General features: G+C 36.5%; 4 protein-coding genes across 6 annotated transcripts; all 4 read left to right on the top strand.

The window, feature by feature from the left end:
• The first annotated feature begins 284 nt into the window (after positions 1 to 284).
• LOC18041738 lies at positions 285 to 5,673 on the top strand. Of its 2 annotated transcripts, XM_006433406.2 has the most exons (8): positions 289 to 728; positions 804 to 918; positions 1,199 to 1,582; positions 2,138 to 2,410; positions 3,479 to 3,996; positions 4,108 to 4,232; positions 4,547 to 4,707; positions 4,797 to 5,673. In XM_006433406.2, exons 1-8 carry the CDS (start codon positions 538 to 540, stop codon positions 5,301 to 5,303), a joined length of 2,274 nt encoding a protein of 757 aa, XP_006433469.1. In that variant the 5' UTR covers positions 289 to 537; the 3' UTR covers positions 5,304 to 5,673. The 2 variants fall into 2 exon arrangements, with proteins under 2 accessions (XP_024040179.1, XP_006433469.1); XM_024184411.1 differs by lacking the exon at positions 4,797 to 5,673 and having other exon boundaries at positions 285 to 728; positions 4,542 to 4,643.
• Positions 5,674 to 8,161: 2,488 nt separating this feature from the next.
• Positions 8,162 to 11,919, top strand: LOC18041737 (F-box/LRR-repeat protein 3). Of its 2 annotated transcripts, XM_024184343.1 has the most exons (9): positions 8,162 to 8,869; positions 8,975 to 9,267; positions 9,764 to 9,889; positions 10,036 to 10,140; positions 10,224 to 10,389; positions 10,486 to 10,623; positions 10,811 to 10,940; positions 11,027 to 11,321; positions 11,474 to 11,919. In XM_024184343.1, the coding sequence occupies exons 1-9, from the start codon at positions 8,533 to 8,535 to the stop codon at positions 11,717 to 11,719; spliced, it is 1,836 nt and encodes a 611-aa protein (XP_024040111.1). In that variant the 5' UTR covers positions 8,162 to 8,532; the 3' UTR covers positions 11,720 to 11,919. The 2 variants fall into 2 exon arrangements, with proteins under 2 accessions (XP_024040111.1, XP_006433468.1); XM_006433405.2 differs by having other exon boundaries at positions 10,224 to 10,623.
• Positions 11,920 to 12,438: 519 nt separating this feature from the next.
• LOC18041628 (putative pectinesterase/pectinesterase inhibitor 22) lies at positions 12,439 to 14,525 on the top strand. The gene is made up of 2 exons (XM_006433404.2): positions 12,439 to 13,409; positions 13,699 to 14,525. The coding sequence occupies exons 1-2, from the start codon at positions 12,470 to 12,472 to the stop codon at positions 14,367 to 14,369; spliced, it is 1,611 nt and encodes a 536-aa protein (XP_006433467.1). The 5' UTR covers positions 12,439 to 12,469; the 3' UTR covers positions 14,370 to 14,525.
• A 1,277-nt stretch (positions 14,526 to 15,802) lies between these two features.
• LOC18041627 (pectinesterase) lies at positions 15,803 to 17,793 on the top strand. The gene is made up of 2 exons (XM_006433403.1): positions 15,803 to 16,823; positions 17,099 to 17,793. Exons 1-2 carry the CDS (start codon positions 15,803 to 15,805, stop codon positions 17,791 to 17,793), a joined length of 1,716 nt encoding a protein of 571 aa, XP_006433466.1.
• Positions 17,794 to 19,274: the final 1,481 nt, after the last annotated feature.

Raw genomic sequence — 19,274 nt, 5'->3', positions numbered from 1 at the left:
AAGTCATTTTCAATTCCTTTGTGAAACAACCAGCTTCCAGACGAAATACTCTTTTTCTTGTCCAAGCAAAGTGTCTCTCTTATCATTTTTGTGATGTTACAATTGAGGTCTTTCAATTCGAGACGAAATTTTGTTCTTCTAATCTCGTGCGTGCCATTTGCCAAAACAGTAATTAATCTTTACATCTTTTTATTGAGCCGAAATGTAGATTTGGAACCATATATTATTATGATTAACAATACCGCACATGTGATGATCAAAGGCCATGGAATCACAACCCAAGCTGATCTTCAACTTCCTCCCTGGTCCCTACAAACCCCACCACCTGAAAACAAAAACCCACTTGCCACGTGTCCCATCTTATTCACGATAACAATGACACAACACTGTTTCTTCCTCGTATAAATATTATTTATTCTCTTTGTAGCCAGCAGACATCGTCATTAATTAAAGCTCCTGTTTTATGTAATAAATTACAAGCACAATCACATACGGTTTCACTCACTCTCTGTGTGTGCCTGTTTTCATTTTTCAACGATGTCATCGGCTGGGTCCGAGATTTCGGACAACTTAACGACAAGAACTCTCAGCGGGATATCGGAAGTTGATACGATAAGACTCGGTGTTGATCTTGTTTCTGCTACTAGAAAAAATATCGGGTTCTTGAGAACTGTCAATGAGTCTCAGTGGTTACATGAGAGACCAACAATTCTTGAAGCTATAAGAAGGTTCAAAAATTATAATAAAATTTAGTTTTTCGGTCAGTGTTGCTCAGAAAGATCATTTTTATTTTGTTTTTACAGGTATGAGGGGCTGTGGATGCCGCTGATGTCTGATCTGACGGTGGGGGCCCCGCCACCTATGATTCTTCCTCCAGTTGATATTGAGTGGGTCTGGTTTTGCCATTCCTTGAACCCGGTAAGCTGGTTACTCCTTTTTGTCAACTTTCTGTTTGGCTGCTGAGAAAGTGGGGGAAAAAGATCAATTTTGCCTTTTTTAGTTATACTTCTAATAAATAACCGTTTAATAAGTTGACAATTAATTCCCATTTTGTCTTTTCTTTTTAGTTAATGAGAGCAATTTTGAATCACTTCACTTCTATGTTCTTCATCAACCAAAGAAAATATTGGACATTTCTAGTTGAATTACGTATCGACTTTTGGTGTGCAATGTAAAAGTTGACAACTATATTTCTCAGGTCCGTTACAGGCAATACTGTGAGTCAAGGTTCTCAAAACTCATTGGGAAGCCGGCAATTTTTGATGAAGAAAATGAAGAGTATGCCTTAATGAGGTGCAGAGAAATTTGGGAGCATAAATACCCATATGAGCCTTTTGAGAATGAAGTTGATTCAGATTCTGAAAATCCAATTTGTGTTACAAATGAAGATATATTGAATGAAGTAAAAAGGCAAAGATTTTTGTACTCAAAGTTTTCAGAGCCATACATGTGCGAGCTTGTGTATTTGATAGCAGCCAGACAAAGATACAAAGGATTCCTGTACATATTGCAGAAATTCTCTGATGGGTGCTCTCTTTTTGTGCCTGCTTCTGACATTCAGCTAATGTGGCTTACTCATCTGGTTGGTTTTCTTCATCATTGTTACTCTCTCTATCAACATCGCATCTTTTGGAATTCTCTTTGTCTATTCCATTTTGATTTTATGTTTGTTCTTTTGTGATGTCTAAATTCTGTTTCTTTTCATGAGTTTCTCTTTCAATTCTCTATAACCTCAGTGTGTTTTATCCTTTCAAATACTTGTGTTTGTAAGTTGTGTGTGATAAAGACTCATATTTTTTTGTCTCATTTTCATTCTTTTGGTTTTTATAACTTCAGAAAAATAATCATGTTCAATGACTATGAACATTTGTTAGGATTAGGAGAAGTTTGAGGTTAATATTTATTTTATTTAACAATAAGAAATTAAAAATGAGAATGGACCCCAGACTTCTTGTACCACTCGAAGAGATTTTGCTAATTGAACCAACTTGCACACAAGTAGTTTCTAAAATTTGCTTATATTGTGTGTGTTTGAATTGTGATAATGATGGTGATTAATGACTCTGATTTAAATTGCTTTGTTATGTTTTGTGAACGTGATCCATTAAATAACTTTAGTTTTTAATGAATCATCCAGAGCTACCCCACGGTGTATGCTGAGGACTTGAAGGACATGTGGGATGATATGGGGAAGGTGGTGGGTGTGTGGGGAAATGTGAAGGCAAAAGATGTGGAAGAAACCAAGAAAATATGGGAAAAAACTTTTGATCTGCCTTATGAGAAAGCTGGAGGTGGATTAGCTTTGGAATTTGATGGGATTGCCTCTGTCAAGCCACCTATTTTCTGGAATGTCTCGGATACAGATGTCAACAGCAAATACAAATCCATGTTGCCCAGGTTCCTACTTGAGGTCAGTTCAGTTCACTTTCTGTAGTTTAATTACTTACAGTTTTTTTAAGATTATTGAATGAAATATGGGGGGCTACAGCTCTTGAAAGTTTGGTTTTCTCCTTAAAACAATTTCTAAAATTTCCAGTCGCAGGCCCAGCTGAAAAACCCATTCTAAAATTTTTCCGTGGGTCTTGAAAAACCCATTATAAAATCTTTCTCTGGGTCTTGAAAGCATGTATAGGTTATAATTATATAAGCTTTATTTTTGCTGTGGCCAGAGCTTTTAGCACTTTTTGTGTTTTAGTCCTTTTCTCTTTTATGATTTTTGATTAATTGGTATTATTAAAGGGCAGTAATCCTTAGTGATTACTATTTCAATGTTAGGTAATGGAAAATGACTGCATTCCTTGAATTGTTTTATAGCAAGTGATGGTATCCAGAGGCAGAACTACTGGGTTGGCAAGTTTTTGAAATTTTTTTAAAAATAAGGTAAAAATTAAAAAGCTTTCAAGATGACCCCCAACTTATTCCTCAAGGCTACCCCAATTTTCTAAAAATACTTACTTGCAATATATTTTGGCAACCCCAAATTAAGATCCTGCTTCTGTCACTGTTGGTATGCTTAGGAGCAATTATGAATGATTTGAAACACTTAGACAAATTGCTCTTGGTAACTCACACTTGGTGCAATTGTAGTTATTTTAATCAATTATTATTATTATTATTTTAGAAATGGACTTTAGGTAATGCTAATTACATCTTGACTACTTTCAATCTTCTAGACTAAAATGGGCAAGCTTAACCTTGAGACATAAGGAGATACAAAAAGGAATAACGGACCATATAAAAATATGGACAAACTGCAAAAAGGAAGAGCATTTCATAAGAGATTCTGATGATGCTTTCTGCAGTAATGGAATCATATAAATTTACATTTGAACTCCAAACATCGAGCTAGTTTTGCATTACGTCAGCTTTAATGCTTTCACACTGCAAATAAATTCTTCCGCAAACTGCTTAAGGGAATTGGGCCTTAGTTGTGCTTTAATGAGCTGGTGAGGAAATTGATTTTGGTCTTACATGGCAGGTATGTATCTTTCTGAAACTCAAATCTGGGATGAAGGCAATGCAACAGGATATTAAATGTGATTTCCTGCGTCTACGAATGGTAAGATGTCACAGGGAGCTCAAGCTTGGTAAACCGATCTCCAACTTCTCCCACAATTCATGGCTAAAGGTTTGGCATTTATACTGTGAGTTTGGAACCAAAGGTTTAATTCTTGAGCTTCGACATCCTGGTGGCGCCTGCTTCAAGGGAAGTACATTGCAAGGCACTGTAGAATTTCGTTGGAACAATTTACTGAGAGCACCCTCACTTACTATGGAAAGAGAAATTGAACAATTCAGGGTTGTTATTTCCATAACTCCTCCAGTCCAAGCCCAATACTTATTGAAATGTGTTCCAGACAGAGTCACAGATGATTCAGGAGCTATGATATCAGATGTAATTCTGCGGTTAAACAGGTATCGGCCCCAAGAAGGTCGGTGGTTGTCTCGTACTGTTCTTGATCATGCAGGCAGAGAATGTTTTGTTGTTCGAATAAGGTAAAAGTTCTCAGTAATGATCCCTTATTATCTAAGGAGGATTTTATTATGAGTAAACTATGACATCTTTGTTTTGTATGTTTCTAATGGACACTTGAAAATAAATTTCAGAGTGGGAGGAGGATTTTGGAGAAGAGGCGGAGAAACTCCTTCGGCTGTGAAATGGGAGGATAGGATTATAGAGATACGTGAAGGCTTTTGGTCTTATGTTGCTGGTTCCATCGGTAGAGCTCCTGGTATGTTGTTACTTATGATATCCGTATATCATGATTGACAAGATCCAAAGTCAGCTCATGATACATTAATCTAGGGAAGGAATAGAATTAACAATTCTGCATTCTGTGTTATGTGGCTGTTTTGGCTTCGCAATTATGATCATTTTTTCTTGGGCCAAGTAATGGTTGTGTTATGCAGTCTTCTCTGCTGGATTTTAGTTTCTGTTGTATCAATCTTGTGGAATATTTACGAGTCCAAACTTGTTTTCTTATGAAGTAAGGTCTATTGGATAAAAATTTAAACATGTTATCATCATTGTTGCCATCTAGTACAGAGAAAGTGGTAGGAACAGCAACACCAAAAGAAGCTACAGCAGAATGTCAAGCTGCATGGGATTTCTCAACAGGGGATGAATTGATGATAAATTGGGAATCATCATCCTCGACGTCAGGCTTGAAATTTACTCTGAAAAATGCAGCATCTCCAGATTCATTGGTAATGTCAAGATTCCTGCTTCCTCCTGAGAAATGAAAATTTTGATGCAATAGAAAATTTAGCCGGTTATTAACATTGTTTATCCGCAGCTGGTACTGTTGAGAGGGCGGAAAATGCAGTATCAAGGGAGGGAGCTAAGCGAAGTAGAAAAAGAGGCGGAAGAGGAAGACGATGAGGGTTTTGTGACACTCATCCGGTTCACAGACGAGAACCCGACTGGGAAAGCAACAGCTCTATTGAATTGGAAGCTTTTAGTAATCGAACTTTTGCCTGAAGAAGATGCAGTTTTGGCACTTCTTTTATGCTTCTCTATACTTAGAAGTATATCCGAAATGAGGAAGGAGGATGTGGGGGGTTTGTTGATCCGAAGAAGAATAAAGGAAACAAAACTTGGACATAGAGATTGGGGTTCTGTCATACTTCATCCTTCATCGTTATCATCCTCCTCTTCCACCTCACCATACATTCAACCTTGGTACTGGAATGCTAAAGCAGTAATGGCTGCATCAACAGATAACATTCGTAGGCCACCGGCTCAAAATTATTCGCCGGCAGAAGGCGGCGACAAATTGTACAAGAGAGGAATTATTAAATGAGATTACATTTTTTTTTTTTCTGTATCAGTATTTTCATACAGAAAATGGGCCTTAAATTATAGGCAAGTTGCTGATTACATAAATGTTTTCTCATACCAGGAAGCAAAGCATATGCTTCTGCCAATTTCCGGAATATGATTGCACTTGAGCCTGCATCTGCATGTGCGCTTTGCATGTGGTATGTGTCTTGAGATTGTTTTAAAGTTCTGGTAGTGGCAGATATCCAACAAATCAAGGCTTAATTTAATGGAAGATGCAAGTGGGATTAAATTTAAAGATGCCCGGTTGCCTAATAAAGAGCCTTATTCTTTCGAATCTCTGACTCAGGGAGAAACCAGAATCATTTGATCAAATCTTTAATTGATTGTTAGCGGGGACTGTATAGAATCAAATTATCAAAATTTAATGTTGGCTTGCAAGGAGGAGAGTGGTACCCAATTTTTCTTTTTCACACGACAAATAATTCCTTGTGCTCTTGTCACCAATTCATTAACATAAGCCTACCAAATTAGAAATCTCTCAATACACATTAATCATGACTTTGATCTCAATTTCCACAGTAGATGTAATCGCATTGTTTAAATTATTCATTACATTGACTGAGACGTTTACCAGAAAAATATCAAATGAGAATCATAAAAAAAATAAAAACATAATCCTAATCACGGAATGGGTTGATTAATCTAAAGCCTGCGAAATTAGAAACCCTCTCAGTGCATATTAATCAAAGACTTTGATCTCAATCCTAAAGTTGATATAATCACATTGTTTAAATTATTCATTATATTATATTGTATTATGGATAACGACATTTACCAGAAAAATACCAAATATAAATCTTTAAAATAAAAAGCAATCATCCTAATCAGGCATGGGTTGGTTCATCTAAATCTAAAGCCATCTAGAACCCAAAGGTGGCTGTGTGGTCCCTACCCGTTTGCCATCACGTCAAGTAAATTTCTTTTTGTGTTCCTTATGGATAATAACATTCAAATCCCTTAAAATATCTTTTTTGTGTTTTCGCTCTGGCACGTAAACTATATTATTGGGTTAATTACTTTTGGATGACACATAATTTTTTTTTGTGGAATCAAACTTTAAAAAAAAAAATTCTTATTGAATCAAACTTTATCGTTAAATTTAATTAGAAAATTTTGTTTGATTCAACAAGAATTTTTTTTAAAAAATATGATTTAACAAAAAAAAGCATGTTAATTGCATTTAGATGTAATTTTTTTATAATTTTTTTATTTAAAAATAAAAAAAAATAATTGAGTAGAGGCAAAAACATATTTTGTAACTAATTGTAGAGATAAAAATATCATTTTGTACTATTATAGGGGCATAAATATCATTTTATAATTAATTATAGGGGCAAAAATTGTTCACGTTAAAGTTACCGATTTGTCACCCACTCGAATAATTTAAAACACATGTCACCTTTTTGAAATTTGTAAAAACATGTATCACTCAGAAGTAATTTATCCCTTTTAATGATAATTTTTCAATCCTTGTTGACTTTAACAAAGGATCTTTTTATTTGAAATATTATATTAAAATTTATTGATATTTGTATCATAAAATATATTGAGATCTTATTAGAAAAACTAAGTTACGAGTTTCATGGAACTATTTGAGTATTCAAACTTTTCACAAGTTAAATTTACTTTCAAATATTTGATAAAATATTATCTCGCGATACAAACAAGAGATATGAAAATGAGTCGCTGACTGATGATATTCATTTCGCTTGAATGCCACACTAGTCTCGTAAGTATAACATTTTTTTATTTTACAAACCAAACTCCACCCATTTCATGATTTATGTGAGATTCAAGTAGAATATACATCATTACTCTTCTATTTATTAGTAATTTTCACCCTACTTATTGTGAGGATCAAAGTCCAACTATTTTGGTAAGTAGTCTTGGTAAAGGATTAGAACGTAGAAGTTGTCAAGTTAGGGAATTACTTGGCATAAAGAGACAAATAGTTTCCTCATTTAAGAAAACTCAGTAGTACGGGGATGAGGATGTAATTACCTCTCTCGCAATTAATGGTTCGATCGATAGATAGGTACGGTCGTTTGCAGGTCTTGTGGGCCCCTTAAACACCGTACAAAGTAGTAAGCACGGCCTCGCATCAGCTTCGTGGAAATTGGGGTACGTAGTACATCATCAGCATCTTATGTACTTTTAGTACCACTTATTTGAGTCGTTGCATTATCTCATCACGCGTCCCAAATCAGAACCGCTCACTTGCCATCACAATCTAATCGAACGGTGAAGAAGAATTCTGCACGATTCCTTTTTGCTCCGTGATTGCATGCGCGATATTCTGCATCGTGTCTGAAACTCAAACCCCCAAAATACCCTTGGGAGTTATGCCTCCCGAGTTTTTTCATTTTTTAGATTTTCAATTTAATTATAAGGTTTTTAAGATCGACTCAATATACAACAAAAGAGCGAGAATTCAATTCTAAAAAATTATTAAATCTGCAAATAATTCACTAAAAATCTAGTCAATTGATTAAATTAATAAGACAGATTTAAATTTGAACAAAGGAGTTGTTGTAAATAGTAAGGGCATTTCTGTCATTTGAAAAGTTGGCCTGATTTAATTTTGGATTTTCCCATCCGATCCACAAAATATCCACTGTTAAAACCTTCACGCCAACACAACAGGCAAACCAATGAGAACCATTCCAGATAAAAAAGTCAAAACCGACGACAACAGCACGTGATCGGGCACATGACATATTCAGTGTCAGCCAATCAATTATCGCCTCACCATTTTAATAATCATGGTGCCCTCCATACTCAACCATTACTCTTATCTTCTTCTTCTTCTTCCTTTTCTTTTTCTACTTCTCTTCGCTTCGCTTCTCCTCTTTCAGTTTAGTATAGTGGATAAATAATCTGTGCGCTCATTTCCGGTGGGAAAAACCCCGAGATTTCGGTCATCGTTGACAACAATGAACCCGATCCGAGAAACCCGGTTTAGTATAATTCGGATTCTGTTTAAGCCCACCCACCTGCCTCTCTACTACCTCCGCCTTCTCTTTCTCTTCGTTCCCACATAAAAAAATAAAAATCCATAGAAGGATCGAAAACGCCTTTTAATTTTCCGAAATAAGATTACCCAGAAGCCTTAGTTTCCTCAAAAAGATAAAACAACATTAAAGTTTCGAACTTTGAGAGAAGAAAGTGTTAGTTTTAGCGACGTTTTAATGCCGGGTTCATCGGCGCTCGATGTGTTGACTGAGGATTTGTTGGTCCGTGTTCGTGAGAAAATCGGCGATGAATTGGATAGTAAGACGTGGCGTCTCGTTTGCAAAGAGTTTTCCCGAGTTGATTCGGTGACTCGGACTACTCTCCGAGTCCTCCGAGTCGAGTTCTTGTTTATTCTGCTTGATAAATACCCCAATATCAAGACTTTGGACCTCTCTGTTTGTCCACGTGTCAATGATAGAACAGTATCGTTTCTTTTGAGTCAGCACTCGCTGAGTTGGACTCGAAGCTTGAAGTCTCTCATTCTGAGTCGCTCTACTGGGTTGAGATATAGAGGTTTGAGCTTAGGAGACACTGAAGCAGAAGTTTTTAATTTTTACATTTTTTTCCCACTTATAACAAATTACTGGACTAAAGTTTTTGTTTTGGATATACTTGAAGGTTTGGAGATGTTGGCACGTGCGTGTCCGTTTTTGGAGAGTGTTGATTTATCATACTGCTGTGGGTTTGGTGACAGGGAGGCGGCGGCACTGTCGTTTGCGTCTGGGCTGAAGGAGGTGAAGCTGGACAAGTGCTTGAATGTGACAGATGTTGGGTTGGCTAAGATTGCTGTTAGGTGTGTGAATTTGGAGAGATTAAGCTTGAAGTGGTGCATGGAGATTAGTGATTTGGGCATCGATCTTTTGTGCAAAAAATGTCTTGATTTGAAGTCTCTTGATGTCTCTTATCTTAAGGTTTGTATTATGTATTGATTTCATTGGGGCTTTCTGTCTAAATGCTGTTTTTGGTTGCCGAGAAATTGAAGGAAACAGAAAAGGAAAGAAATGGAAGTTTTAGTTTTGAAAGTTATAGTTTCTGTAATTGAAGGCCTTGTCTATAAAGGAAAACTGAAGTCTGCTAAACTTAGGCTCATGAGAGTCTGAAGGCCTTTTTGTTACCTTCAACTTTATTTTTGAAAGCACAAGTCTGGCAAATACCACTTATATGATACCTAATGTTAACCTGCTACTTATCTGGTGGTTATATTTGATAGCTAGTTATTTCATTCCATGCCCAGTCGTGGATTAAATGCTATAGTTGGCCTTAAAGCTACTTAGTTGAGAATATGTAATTAGATTAATCTTTTTGATGTTTTTGCTTTTAGGATTATTCTTCTGGCTGCCTTACCAAATAAGCAGATGGTATTTGTGTTGATTATTTTAATGAAATTTTGTCTGTCTGTTGGTACAGCTGACAAATGACTCATTTTGTTCGATTGCTCCTCTGGCTAAGCTGGAGTCTTTGGTTATGGTGGGTTGCCCTTGTGTAGATGATACTGGATTGCGGTTTCTTGAAAGTGGGTGCCCTTTGCTGAAGGTAAACAGCCTGCATGCATTTAGTGGGGGTGACATTATGACATGCAAGCTTAAGTTATTAAAAAGTAAGAACTACACATTATACGTGGGCTTTTAGTGATAAATTACAAATTTTAACTGATAATATGCATTTTCTATATGCTCTAGACAATTTTTGTATCGAGGTGCAAATTTGTCAGTTCAACTGGATTAATATCTGTAATAAGAGGACATAGCGGGCTTCTGCAGCTCGATGCTGGCCATTGTTTTTCTGTGAGTAATTGCCCAACTATTCAGTTTTGCAAGCATTTATAGGTTTGATTTTACTTAAACTTGAAATGGCGCTCTTACAACAGGAGCTATCCACAACCCTTCTCCACCATATGAGGGACTTGAAGAACCTTGAAGCAATCACAATGGACGGAGCTCGAATTTCTGACTCTTGCTTTCAGACCATCAGTTTCAATTGCAAGTCTCTTGTGGAAATTGGGTTGAGCAAATGCTTAGGGGTGACCAACACAGGCATCACACAACTCGTCTCTGGATGTGTTAATTTGAAAACCATTGACCTAACATGTTGCCATTCGATTACTGATGATGCAATTTCTGCAATAGCAGATTCTTGTAGGGGTCTTGTATGCCTGAAGATAGAGTCCTGCAATATGATTACTGAAAAGGGTCTTTATCAGCTTGGATCATTTTGCCTACGACTTGAGGAGATAGATCTTACTGATTGTAATGGTGTAAATGACAAAGGTGAGTTCTAAAATTCGTAAATAACTCTTAAGTGGTTTCATTATAAAATGTTATTGGAATAACAATGTTTATTTTGTAACTCAAAACAGATAACACAACTAATGTATTGTCCTCTCCTCTCTTCGATGAATACTGTTATTTTTCCCCATCCGGATTTTTAAAATGACACCCACTTTCTTGTCTGCAGGACTTGAATATCTTTCTAGATGTTCAGAACTTTTATTCTTGAAACTAGGACTTTGTGAAAATATATCAGACAAAGGACTGTTCAACATTGCTTCTAATTGTCTGAGGATTCAGGGACTTGATCTATACAAGTAATTTAAGCCTGAGGTTAAATTTGCAAAATATTTATCATTCATCTGCAATGTTTGGTTCATTTACTTGTTTATGTTGGGTACAGATGTTCAGGTATTGGAGATGATGGCTTAGCAGCATTATCTAATGGTTGCAAGAAGTTGAAGAAACTTAACTTGTCATATTGTGTTAATGTTACTGATAGAGGGATGGAGCATATTGGCTCCATGGAGGACCTCTCCGATCTTGAATTACGAGGACTTACGAAGATCACCAGTGCAGGTTTGACAGCACTAGCAGCTGGGTGTAAGAGACTGGCAGACTTGGATTTGAAGCACTGTGCTAAAATTGATGATTCGGGCTTCTGGGCATTAGCCTACTATTCCCAGAACTTGCGACAGGTATGGTTATGATTTGATGGTATAGTTAGAACTACTTGATTAAGATAATCTATTATTACTAATTATATATTTCATAAGACATGTAATTTGCTATCCATTAGTTGAAGTTCTTGATTTTATGCTGAAATGCTGAGCCATATTAATGATGGCAGATAAATTTGAGCTATTGTGCTCTCTCAGACATGGCTTTGTGCATGGTGATGGGGAATATGACACGCCTGCAAGATGCAAAGCTTGTTCACCTCACCAATTGCACAAGGGAAGGCTTTGAGCTAGCACTTAGGTCCTGTTGTATGCGGATCAAAAAGGTGAAGTTACTTGCTCCCATCAGGTTTTTGCTTTCCTCAGAAATACTGGAAACCCTCCACGCAGCAGGTTGCAAGATCAGATGGGACTGATATAAACTTTTCATGAGTAACGCAAACTGAGATCCTTGATCGCCTCATGGCAAAAGAATCCCATCTCATTTTCTAGGTGCATTAGTTACTGCAATGTAATTTATTTCTGTTGGCATAAGACAAAACAGTCTCATTTGTATGTCCTTTGTGTGGGTGTTTCAACTTCCTCAGGTTACTTTATCATACGGCCTTGTGATTTATCCCTTTTTTTCCCTCCGACAGTATAGTATATAACAAAGCTTTTATATAATGAAGCTACTTCAACATGTGGTTTCTGAGGGTTCACCTTTTTGTTTCTTTGGTGGGTTAACTGGAAAGTTCTTAATGTGCTGGCAAAAGTTCCAGATTCACTCCATTGCTTTAGATTTTTGATCCTCCAAGTTTAGAATCAGGATTACCATTTTAATTAGCATTTTTAATATGTATTTGTATTTATACAATTTATATAGTTACCTCATTGCTTAAACTGGGATTACCTTTAAACCCAGAGCGGCAGCCAACTTAGCCAACAAGCCTAAAAGTGAAAGGAATGTTTTTAAATCTAGCTCTCTAAAGTCTAAATAGAGCATAACTTGATTTTCACTTGAGGAAAAAGCGAAAAAGCAAGTGAATTTATGCCTCGAAAGGCAACACTTTCCTTTGGAAACAAGCCTTCTCTGTATATCATCACATATAAAGTTTCTTCAGTATTCTTTTTAAAAAATCGCAACCATCTCCTCTCTCTCATCCTTTCTCCTCATCATTGCCACCATGGGCTTGGCCTATTTTTTTCTAATTCTAATCTTTTCGCCTTCACTTGCAGCTTTATCCAATGCAGCATCTTTAGACAAACAAAATTTATCCCCACAAGCCCTGATGACACTAGCTTGTTCAAGTATTCAAAACCAGGATTCTTGCCTCTTAAATCTACAATCAGCACTTGAAAACAAGATCCCTCAAACTCCAAATTCAATCTTACATGCAGCTCTTAGAGCCTCACTTAATGAAGCAAAACTGGCAATCCAATCAATAACAAAGTTCAACTCTTTGTCTATCAGTTCTCGTGAACAGATGGCCATTGAAGACTGCAAAGAGCTCTTAGATTTCTCTGTTTCTGAATTGGCCTGGTCTTTAGATGAAATGAAACGGATTCGAGCTGGAGATAAGAATGTTCACTATGAAGGAAACCTGAAAGCTTGGTTAAGTGCTGCATTGAGTAACCAAGACACATGCCTTGAAGGGTTCGAGGGCACAGACCGGCGTCTGGAGAATTTCATAAACGGAAGCCTGCAACAAGTTACGCAACTCATTACCAATGTGTTATCTCTGTACACTCAGTTGCACAGCTTGCCTTTCAAGCCACCTCGAATCAACGATACACAAAGCGAAAGCCCAAAGTTCCCGAAATGGATGACTGAGGGCGATAAAGGGCATATGGATATGAAACCAACAAGAATGCATGCCGATGCAGTTGTTGCATTAGATGGGACCGGCCATTACCGTACCATCACAGAAGCAATAAATGCGGCTCCAAGTTACAGTAAGAGGAGGTATGTCATATATGTGAAGAAAGGAGTTTACAGAGAAAACGTTGACATGAAGAAGAAGAAAACCAATATTATGCTTGTCGGAGATGGCATTGGAGCCACTGTGGTGACCGGTAACCGGAATTTCATGCAAGGCTGGACTACATTTCGCACTGCCACCGTTGGTATGCACCTAATGACCATGCCTTCTGAACATTTTTATTCTTCCTAAACCATATTCCTCTCCTGTGACGACAATTTATTTCGGTTCATTATGTGTATTATGTGGTCAGTACAATCAAACTCTCAATTAGTTAATATTGTGATATTATATCATATATAGTACAATCAAACTATAAATAGTGAATATTGTGACCTTATATCATGTATAAAATAAATAACGTGTAAATTTATACTATTAAATTTACATTGTGTGGAAATGAAACTTTTCTTGAATGGCTTTATGCTTTGCAGCTGTTTCCGGCAAAGGATTTATAGCAAGAGATATGACATTTCGCAACACAGCCGGACCCCAGAACCATCAAGCAGTGGCCCTTAGAGTTGATTCAGATCAATCAGCCTTCTTTCGCTGCAGCGTGGAAGGCTACCAAGACACACTCTATGCTCACTCTCTGCGACAATTTTACCGCGAGTGCAACATCTACGGCACAATCGACTTCATATTTGGCAACGGTGCAGCCGTTCTGCAGAACTGCAAGATCTACTCTCGAGTTCCACTACCTCTGCAAAAGGTCACAATCACGGCACAGGGCAGGAAAAACCCGAATCAGAACACCGGGTTTTCGATACAAGATAGCTATGTTGTGGCCACTCAGCCAACTTATTTGGGCAGGCCTTGGAAGCAATATTCAAGGACAGTTTACATGAACACTTATATGAGTGGCTTGGTTCAGCCTAGAGGCTGGCTTGAATGGTATGGGAATTTTGCTTTGAACACATTGTGGTATGGTGAATATAGGAACTACGGCCCCGGTGCTTCTCTTAATGGAAGAGTCAAATGGCCTGGTTACCACATTATGAGAGACGCTTCCACGGCTAGATACTTTACTGCTGGCCGTTTTATCGACGGGATGGCTTGGTTGCCGGGTACCGGTATCCGGTTCACAGCAGGATTGGGCACTTAGGCCATCCTTAATTTGATTTATTTGTGCCTATTTAGCCCTTTGGCCATGAGGCCATCCAAATTGCCTTCTATATAGTTTATTGATGTATATGTACACTAGATTGGTTCTTTATATTTGTATATTATTATATTCATCTTTTGGGAAATAAATGCATGTTCTTAGCTGAAGTATTAAAGCTGCATTGTCATTTTTCTGTATGTTAGAAGGAACTTGAATTACAAGACCCACATAAAAGAGAACATCTACAGTAGTCTTCACGTTGAAGTGGGGGGGGGGGGGGGGGGGGGAATTCCTAGGGAAGTACCGATAAATGCTTCAAGTTTAATCTGAAAGATTCCGAGTCTTAAGTTAAAGGGGTTTTTTTAGATCGACAAATAAGTTCATTCTCAGCTCTGAAATAAGATTAATTTAACAATGGGTACAAAAGGTCCTAAGTATTGGTTAGATCGACAAGTCAGAGCATTTTTACACCCACCAAACAAAAGTATGAAACTATTTTGTTCATTACTGACTTACAATGGTCAAAGTTTTAAAAAATAAAATTTCACCAGTAGAATCACTTTCTTGTGACATGTTTTAATTTTAATACATTCTTTATTAATTTTCAACATATAGAGTTGAGAAAGTGATACCACGTCATTAATTTTTATAATTTAAATTTTACTAAATGAATGTACAAATGACTTATGTGGTATGCCGTCTTAAGACGTTATTTATATCATATGAAGTGTTGAAACCTAGGAATGTTAGTTAAGGAGCAATGCACAGGAGTACCTAAATACTCCCTCTAGAAGATTAATTCAAATATGTTTTGCTTCAGGCCCTTACATCCTCGGATATATACAGATTTGAGACGTTGGATTTTATATATGCACTTGCTGATATTTGTAAATTGACCTGAAATAAGACTTGGATTCCACAAACTCAAAATATTTTAAGCAAGCTGTCCTAAATCATCAAAAATTAGATTTGATTGTCAGCTTTCCGAGTCCAGCACAAGACAAAAAGACCCACCAAGTTTAAGCGTTGACTAGAAGACGTGACAAATGATTAATTTATAAATTAAGGGCTGTCCAAGCTAGTGAATTGGAATGTGATTCCTCTTTTAAAAAATGAAACGTGATTAATGTCTAAGCTTAGTTGTGATTTCTAGGTTCATTTGCTCTTATTGCGGGGCACGTTATGAAGATTTCTAGTACTAAAAATTCTTGGCCTTCATCACCTTCACAAGATGAGATCTTAATTATAACAACCAGAAACAAATTTCTATGAGATCCAATACTTGATCAGCCATGGCGGTGCCTTTTAAATTAAAAAAAAAAATTCAATGTGCATTTGATTACTAACATAAGTAATTAAGCCCAAAATAAGATTTATAAATAGGCCTAATTTCCGAGCTTCATTTTCCACATCGAACATTTTGCTTCATAATCATGGCTTCAAATCCGTCAACTCTGCTTATAATTTCTCTCTTTCTCTTGCTCTTCTTCTCTCTTTCACTCGCTGATGATTTTGCTACAAGCTTATTCTCATCAACTCTCGACCCAATTTGCAAATTCACCCCTCATCCGGATTTCTGCAAGGCCAATTTGCCCGGTAACAAGCCTGGTACAGTTCATGACTATGGCAGATACTCTGTTCATCAATCTTTATCAGTAGCTAGAAAATTTCAATCATTAGTTGATCATTACCGCAAGCTTCCATCAACATCGTACTTATCCACCATTCGTGCACTCGAAGATTGCAGCCTCTTAGCTGGAATGAACGTAGACTCCTTGTCACATGCTTCAAATACTATAAATTCTACAAACACTTTGCATAGCCTGCAAGCTGATGATTTGCATACTTTGCTTAGTGCCCTTTTGACAAACCAACAAACTTGCCTAGATGGTCTCCTAGAGACTGCTTCAGCTTCAAGAATTACGCAAGCTCTTTTAGCCCCTCTTCAGAATGGGGCTAAATTTTACAGTATCTCTCTTGCACTTGTGATTCACGGTTGGTTTTCAGGGATGAAAAATGGCAGATGGCTAACAGAAAGAAAGCATTTACTTTCCAACACGAGGCCTGGCATCAATGGTGATCATTTACCTTTGAAAATGTCTAGCCGTGATCGAAGAATTTATGAGTCCGTAACTGGGAGAAAGCTTCTTCAAGCTAATGATGATCAGTTTGTGGACAATGTGTCAGTGGACCAAATGGTGGTTGTGAATCCAAATGGAACTGCTGATTATACAACCATTAGTGATGCAGTGGCTGCAGCACCAAATAGTACTGATAGTAGCAGCAACGGGTACTATTTGATTTATGTGGCTGCTGGTGTTTATGAAGAGTACGTTTCAATTCCAAAGCAGAAGAAAAATTTGATGATGATTGGAGCTGGTAAAGGCCTTACTGTGATCACTGGCAATAGAAGTTATGTTGATGGATGGACTACTTTCAACACTGCAACATTTGGTAAGTACATATTCTACTTCACCATATTTTATTTTAGATTTTATGTTCAAATTCTTCCCGTCAATTGATTTTCTTCTTACTCTTATGTAAACTTCTAAAGTTGAAATATAGCCATGTGACTCTGTAGCTTATTTTCAGAGTCATTTTATATTTTATGCACCAATCAAGCTTATTACTTGGCAATTACTTAATTAGTATTCACACGATTGGCTTCTAAAGAAATAATTTCATTATAATTACGGCATCATATTGATATGAAACAAATGCTGTTGCAGCTGTTGTTGGGCAAGGATTTGTTGCAGTGAACATAACATTTCGGAACACAGCAGGACCAACTAAGCATCAAGCAGTGGCTGTCCGAAATGGAGCTGACAAGTCCACATTCTACAGCTGCAGTTTTGAAGGCTACCAAGACACCTTGTACGCACATTCTCTGAGGCAATTCTACAGAGACTGTGACATTTATGGCACAATCGACTTCATATTTGGCAATGCAGCCGTTGTTTTTCAGAATTGCAACATGTATCCGCGGCGTCCATTGGATAACCAATTCAACGCCATCACAGCACAAGGCAGAACTGATCCTAACCAAAACACTGGCATTTCGATACACAATTGCACCATCAAGGCAGCCGATGACTTGGCCAACAGCATCAACGCGACACAAACGTACCTTGGAAGGCCATGGAAGGAGTATTCGAGAACTGTTTATATGCAATCATTCATGGATAGCTTGATTGATCCTGCTGGTTGGAAAGAATGGTCTGGTGACTTTGCTCTAAATACAACATATTATGCAGAATTTAGCAATACTGGTCCAGGATCAGATACTACTAACAGGGTCACTTGGCCTGGTTACCATGTGATAAATGATACTGATGCTGAGTGTTTTACCGTCTCCAGTTTCATTGAAGGAGATGCTTGGTTGCCCGAAACTGGAGTGCCTTTTGATGGTGATTTGCTTTCTTGAATACTGGCATTTAATTTATTTTGTATGATGTTATATAAGATTTTGTGACCAAGGTTTCTGTATTTTCGTTGATAATAATACTGCACTACCTGTATATTTGGAATATATAATGGGTAAGGTTATTTGCATCTAAATTATATTTTGGTACACTCAGTATGAAAAATTTTCGGTTTTAGATTTTACTTTAACACAATTTTCCTTTCAAAAACTAATTTGAATATATAATCAGTTATGCAATGTTAGTTCTTTTGATTATAAAATAATAATGAATTAATTAGAAATATAATATGAAATTATATATTTTGTTATTAAATTATTTTTTAAATTAAATTAATCTATAGTTTAATTATTTGTATTATATTTACTAATAATATTAACATTTTAACACCAAAGTCCAATGTTGATACTTGTCCAAATAAAAATCATGTAATTTCTTTCTCTTTCAAATCTCATGTGAAACCAAACATTATAAATTAATTTTCTCACTCTTCTCTTTTTTTCTTTCTTTTTTTTTTATTCCTCTCTTCTCCTCCCCTTTCTTAAAACCAAACACCACCCTAGAGTTTATTGTAATGAAAGTTTAACGTGTTTTCAACAAAGTAAATATAAAAACAGAAAGATGCAACTTGAAAATTATCTTTTTACTTCTTAATTATTCATCATAGGAGTTCAAAGCTTGATAAGTTAAACATATATAAGCATCTCTGCAAATATATGTACGCTCTTCCACTTCTATATATTACAAAAATAATCATGCATGGTGATTATCATTCTCCATTAGCTTTTGCCCCATGTTCACAGCTTCAGCAATTGACCCTACCGGTGGTATAAAGCAATTACACATGCTTAAAGCCAGATCACATTTACAATGAGGTTGACTGCAATCAGAATCTTTGGTGCAGTGAATGCCTACCCCATACCTTGCTTCTGCTCCAAACTGCTGACCTGCATATTTGGATCAATATTTCTCAAATTATTAAACCTTAAACCTAATTTTACAGTATGCTAGCTGTATATATAATTTTTTATATTAATTATTTAGGGTACATTTGAAAATAATATCTTTTTTTTTCTTTTTAAGAATTTGAAACAAATATTAGCTGCAAGAGTCGTCGTTTTGTATAATATCGTTTTAACTTGCACACACTACATCAATATTAATTTGCACAAGTATATATACATTTTTTTTTTCCATAGAAGGGTAGATAGGACGATAAATCTCATCCACTAAACACATTCACAGCTAGTTGAGCTGCGGCCAAAGGCCTTTTTTTCTTTTTTCTTTTTTTTTAACAAAATTAAATAATGTGAAAAAAAAAATAATTGCGGTTACCAGCAAAAGCCAAAAGTGCAGCTACGAGAGCAAACTTGAAGAAGAAGCTCTTCATATCTCTTTTAAATTTGGTGATTTGTAAGATGTCTTTGTATGGATCTAATGATGCTTACACTTTGGAAACTCTAGCTCTATTTATATATCATGA

This window comes from Citrus clementina, unplaced genomic scaffold, assembly GCF_000493195.1.
Source record: "Citrus clementina cultivar Clemenules unplaced genomic scaffold, Citrus_clementina_v1.0 scaffold_5, whole genome shotgun sequence".
NCBI classification, from domain to species: Eukaryota; Viridiplantae; Streptophyta; class Magnoliopsida; order Sapindales; family Rutaceae; genus Citrus; species Citrus x clementina.
Note: the sequence above shows the minus strand (reverse complement) of the source record. Positions and strands in the feature narration are given on the sequence as shown.

Excerpts from the sequence above, each read along its gene's own strand:
- LOC18041737 (XM_006433405.2), top strand. The coding sequence starts at position 8,533 with ATGCCGGGTTCATCGGCGCTCGATGTGTTGACTGAGGATTTGTTGGTC. Across the intron at positions 10,141-10,223 it reads ATGCTGGCCATTGTTTTTCT|GAGCTATCCACAACCCTTCT; the intron begins GTGAGTAATTGC and ends CTCTTACAACAG. Across the intron at positions 10,941-11,026 it reads CAGGGACTTGATCTATACAA|ATGTTCAGGTATTGGAGATG; the intron begins GTAATTTAAGCC and ends TGTTGGGTACAG.
- LOC18041738 (XM_006433406.2), top strand. The coding sequence starts at position 538 with ATGTCATCGGCTGGGTCCGAGATTTCGGACAACTTAACGACAAGAACT. Across the intron at positions 2,411-3,478 it reads TGCCCAGGTTCCTACTTGAG|GTATGTATCTTTCTGAAACT; the intron begins GTCAGTTCAGTT and ends CTTACATGGCAG. Across the intron at positions 4,708-4,796 it reads CAGCATCTCCAGATTCATTG|CTGGTACTGTTGAGAGGGCG; the intron begins GTAATGTCAAGA and ends GTTTATCCGCAG.
- LOC18041627 (XM_006433403.1), top strand. The coding sequence starts at position 15,803 with ATGGCTTCAAATCCGTCAACTCTGCTTATAATTTCTCTCTTTCTCTTG. Across the intron at positions 16,824-17,098 it reads TTTCAACACTGCAACATTTG|CTGTTGTTGGGCAAGGATTT; the intron begins GTAAGTACATAT and ends ATGCTGTTGCAG.
- LOC18041628 (XM_006433404.2), top strand. The coding sequence starts at position 12,470 with ATGGGCTTGGCCTATTTTTTTCTAATTCTAATCTTTTCGCCTTCACTT. Across the intron at positions 13,410-13,698 it reads ATTTCGCACTGCCACCGTTG|CTGTTTCCGGCAAAGGATTT; the intron begins GTATGCACCTAA and ends TATGCTTTGCAG.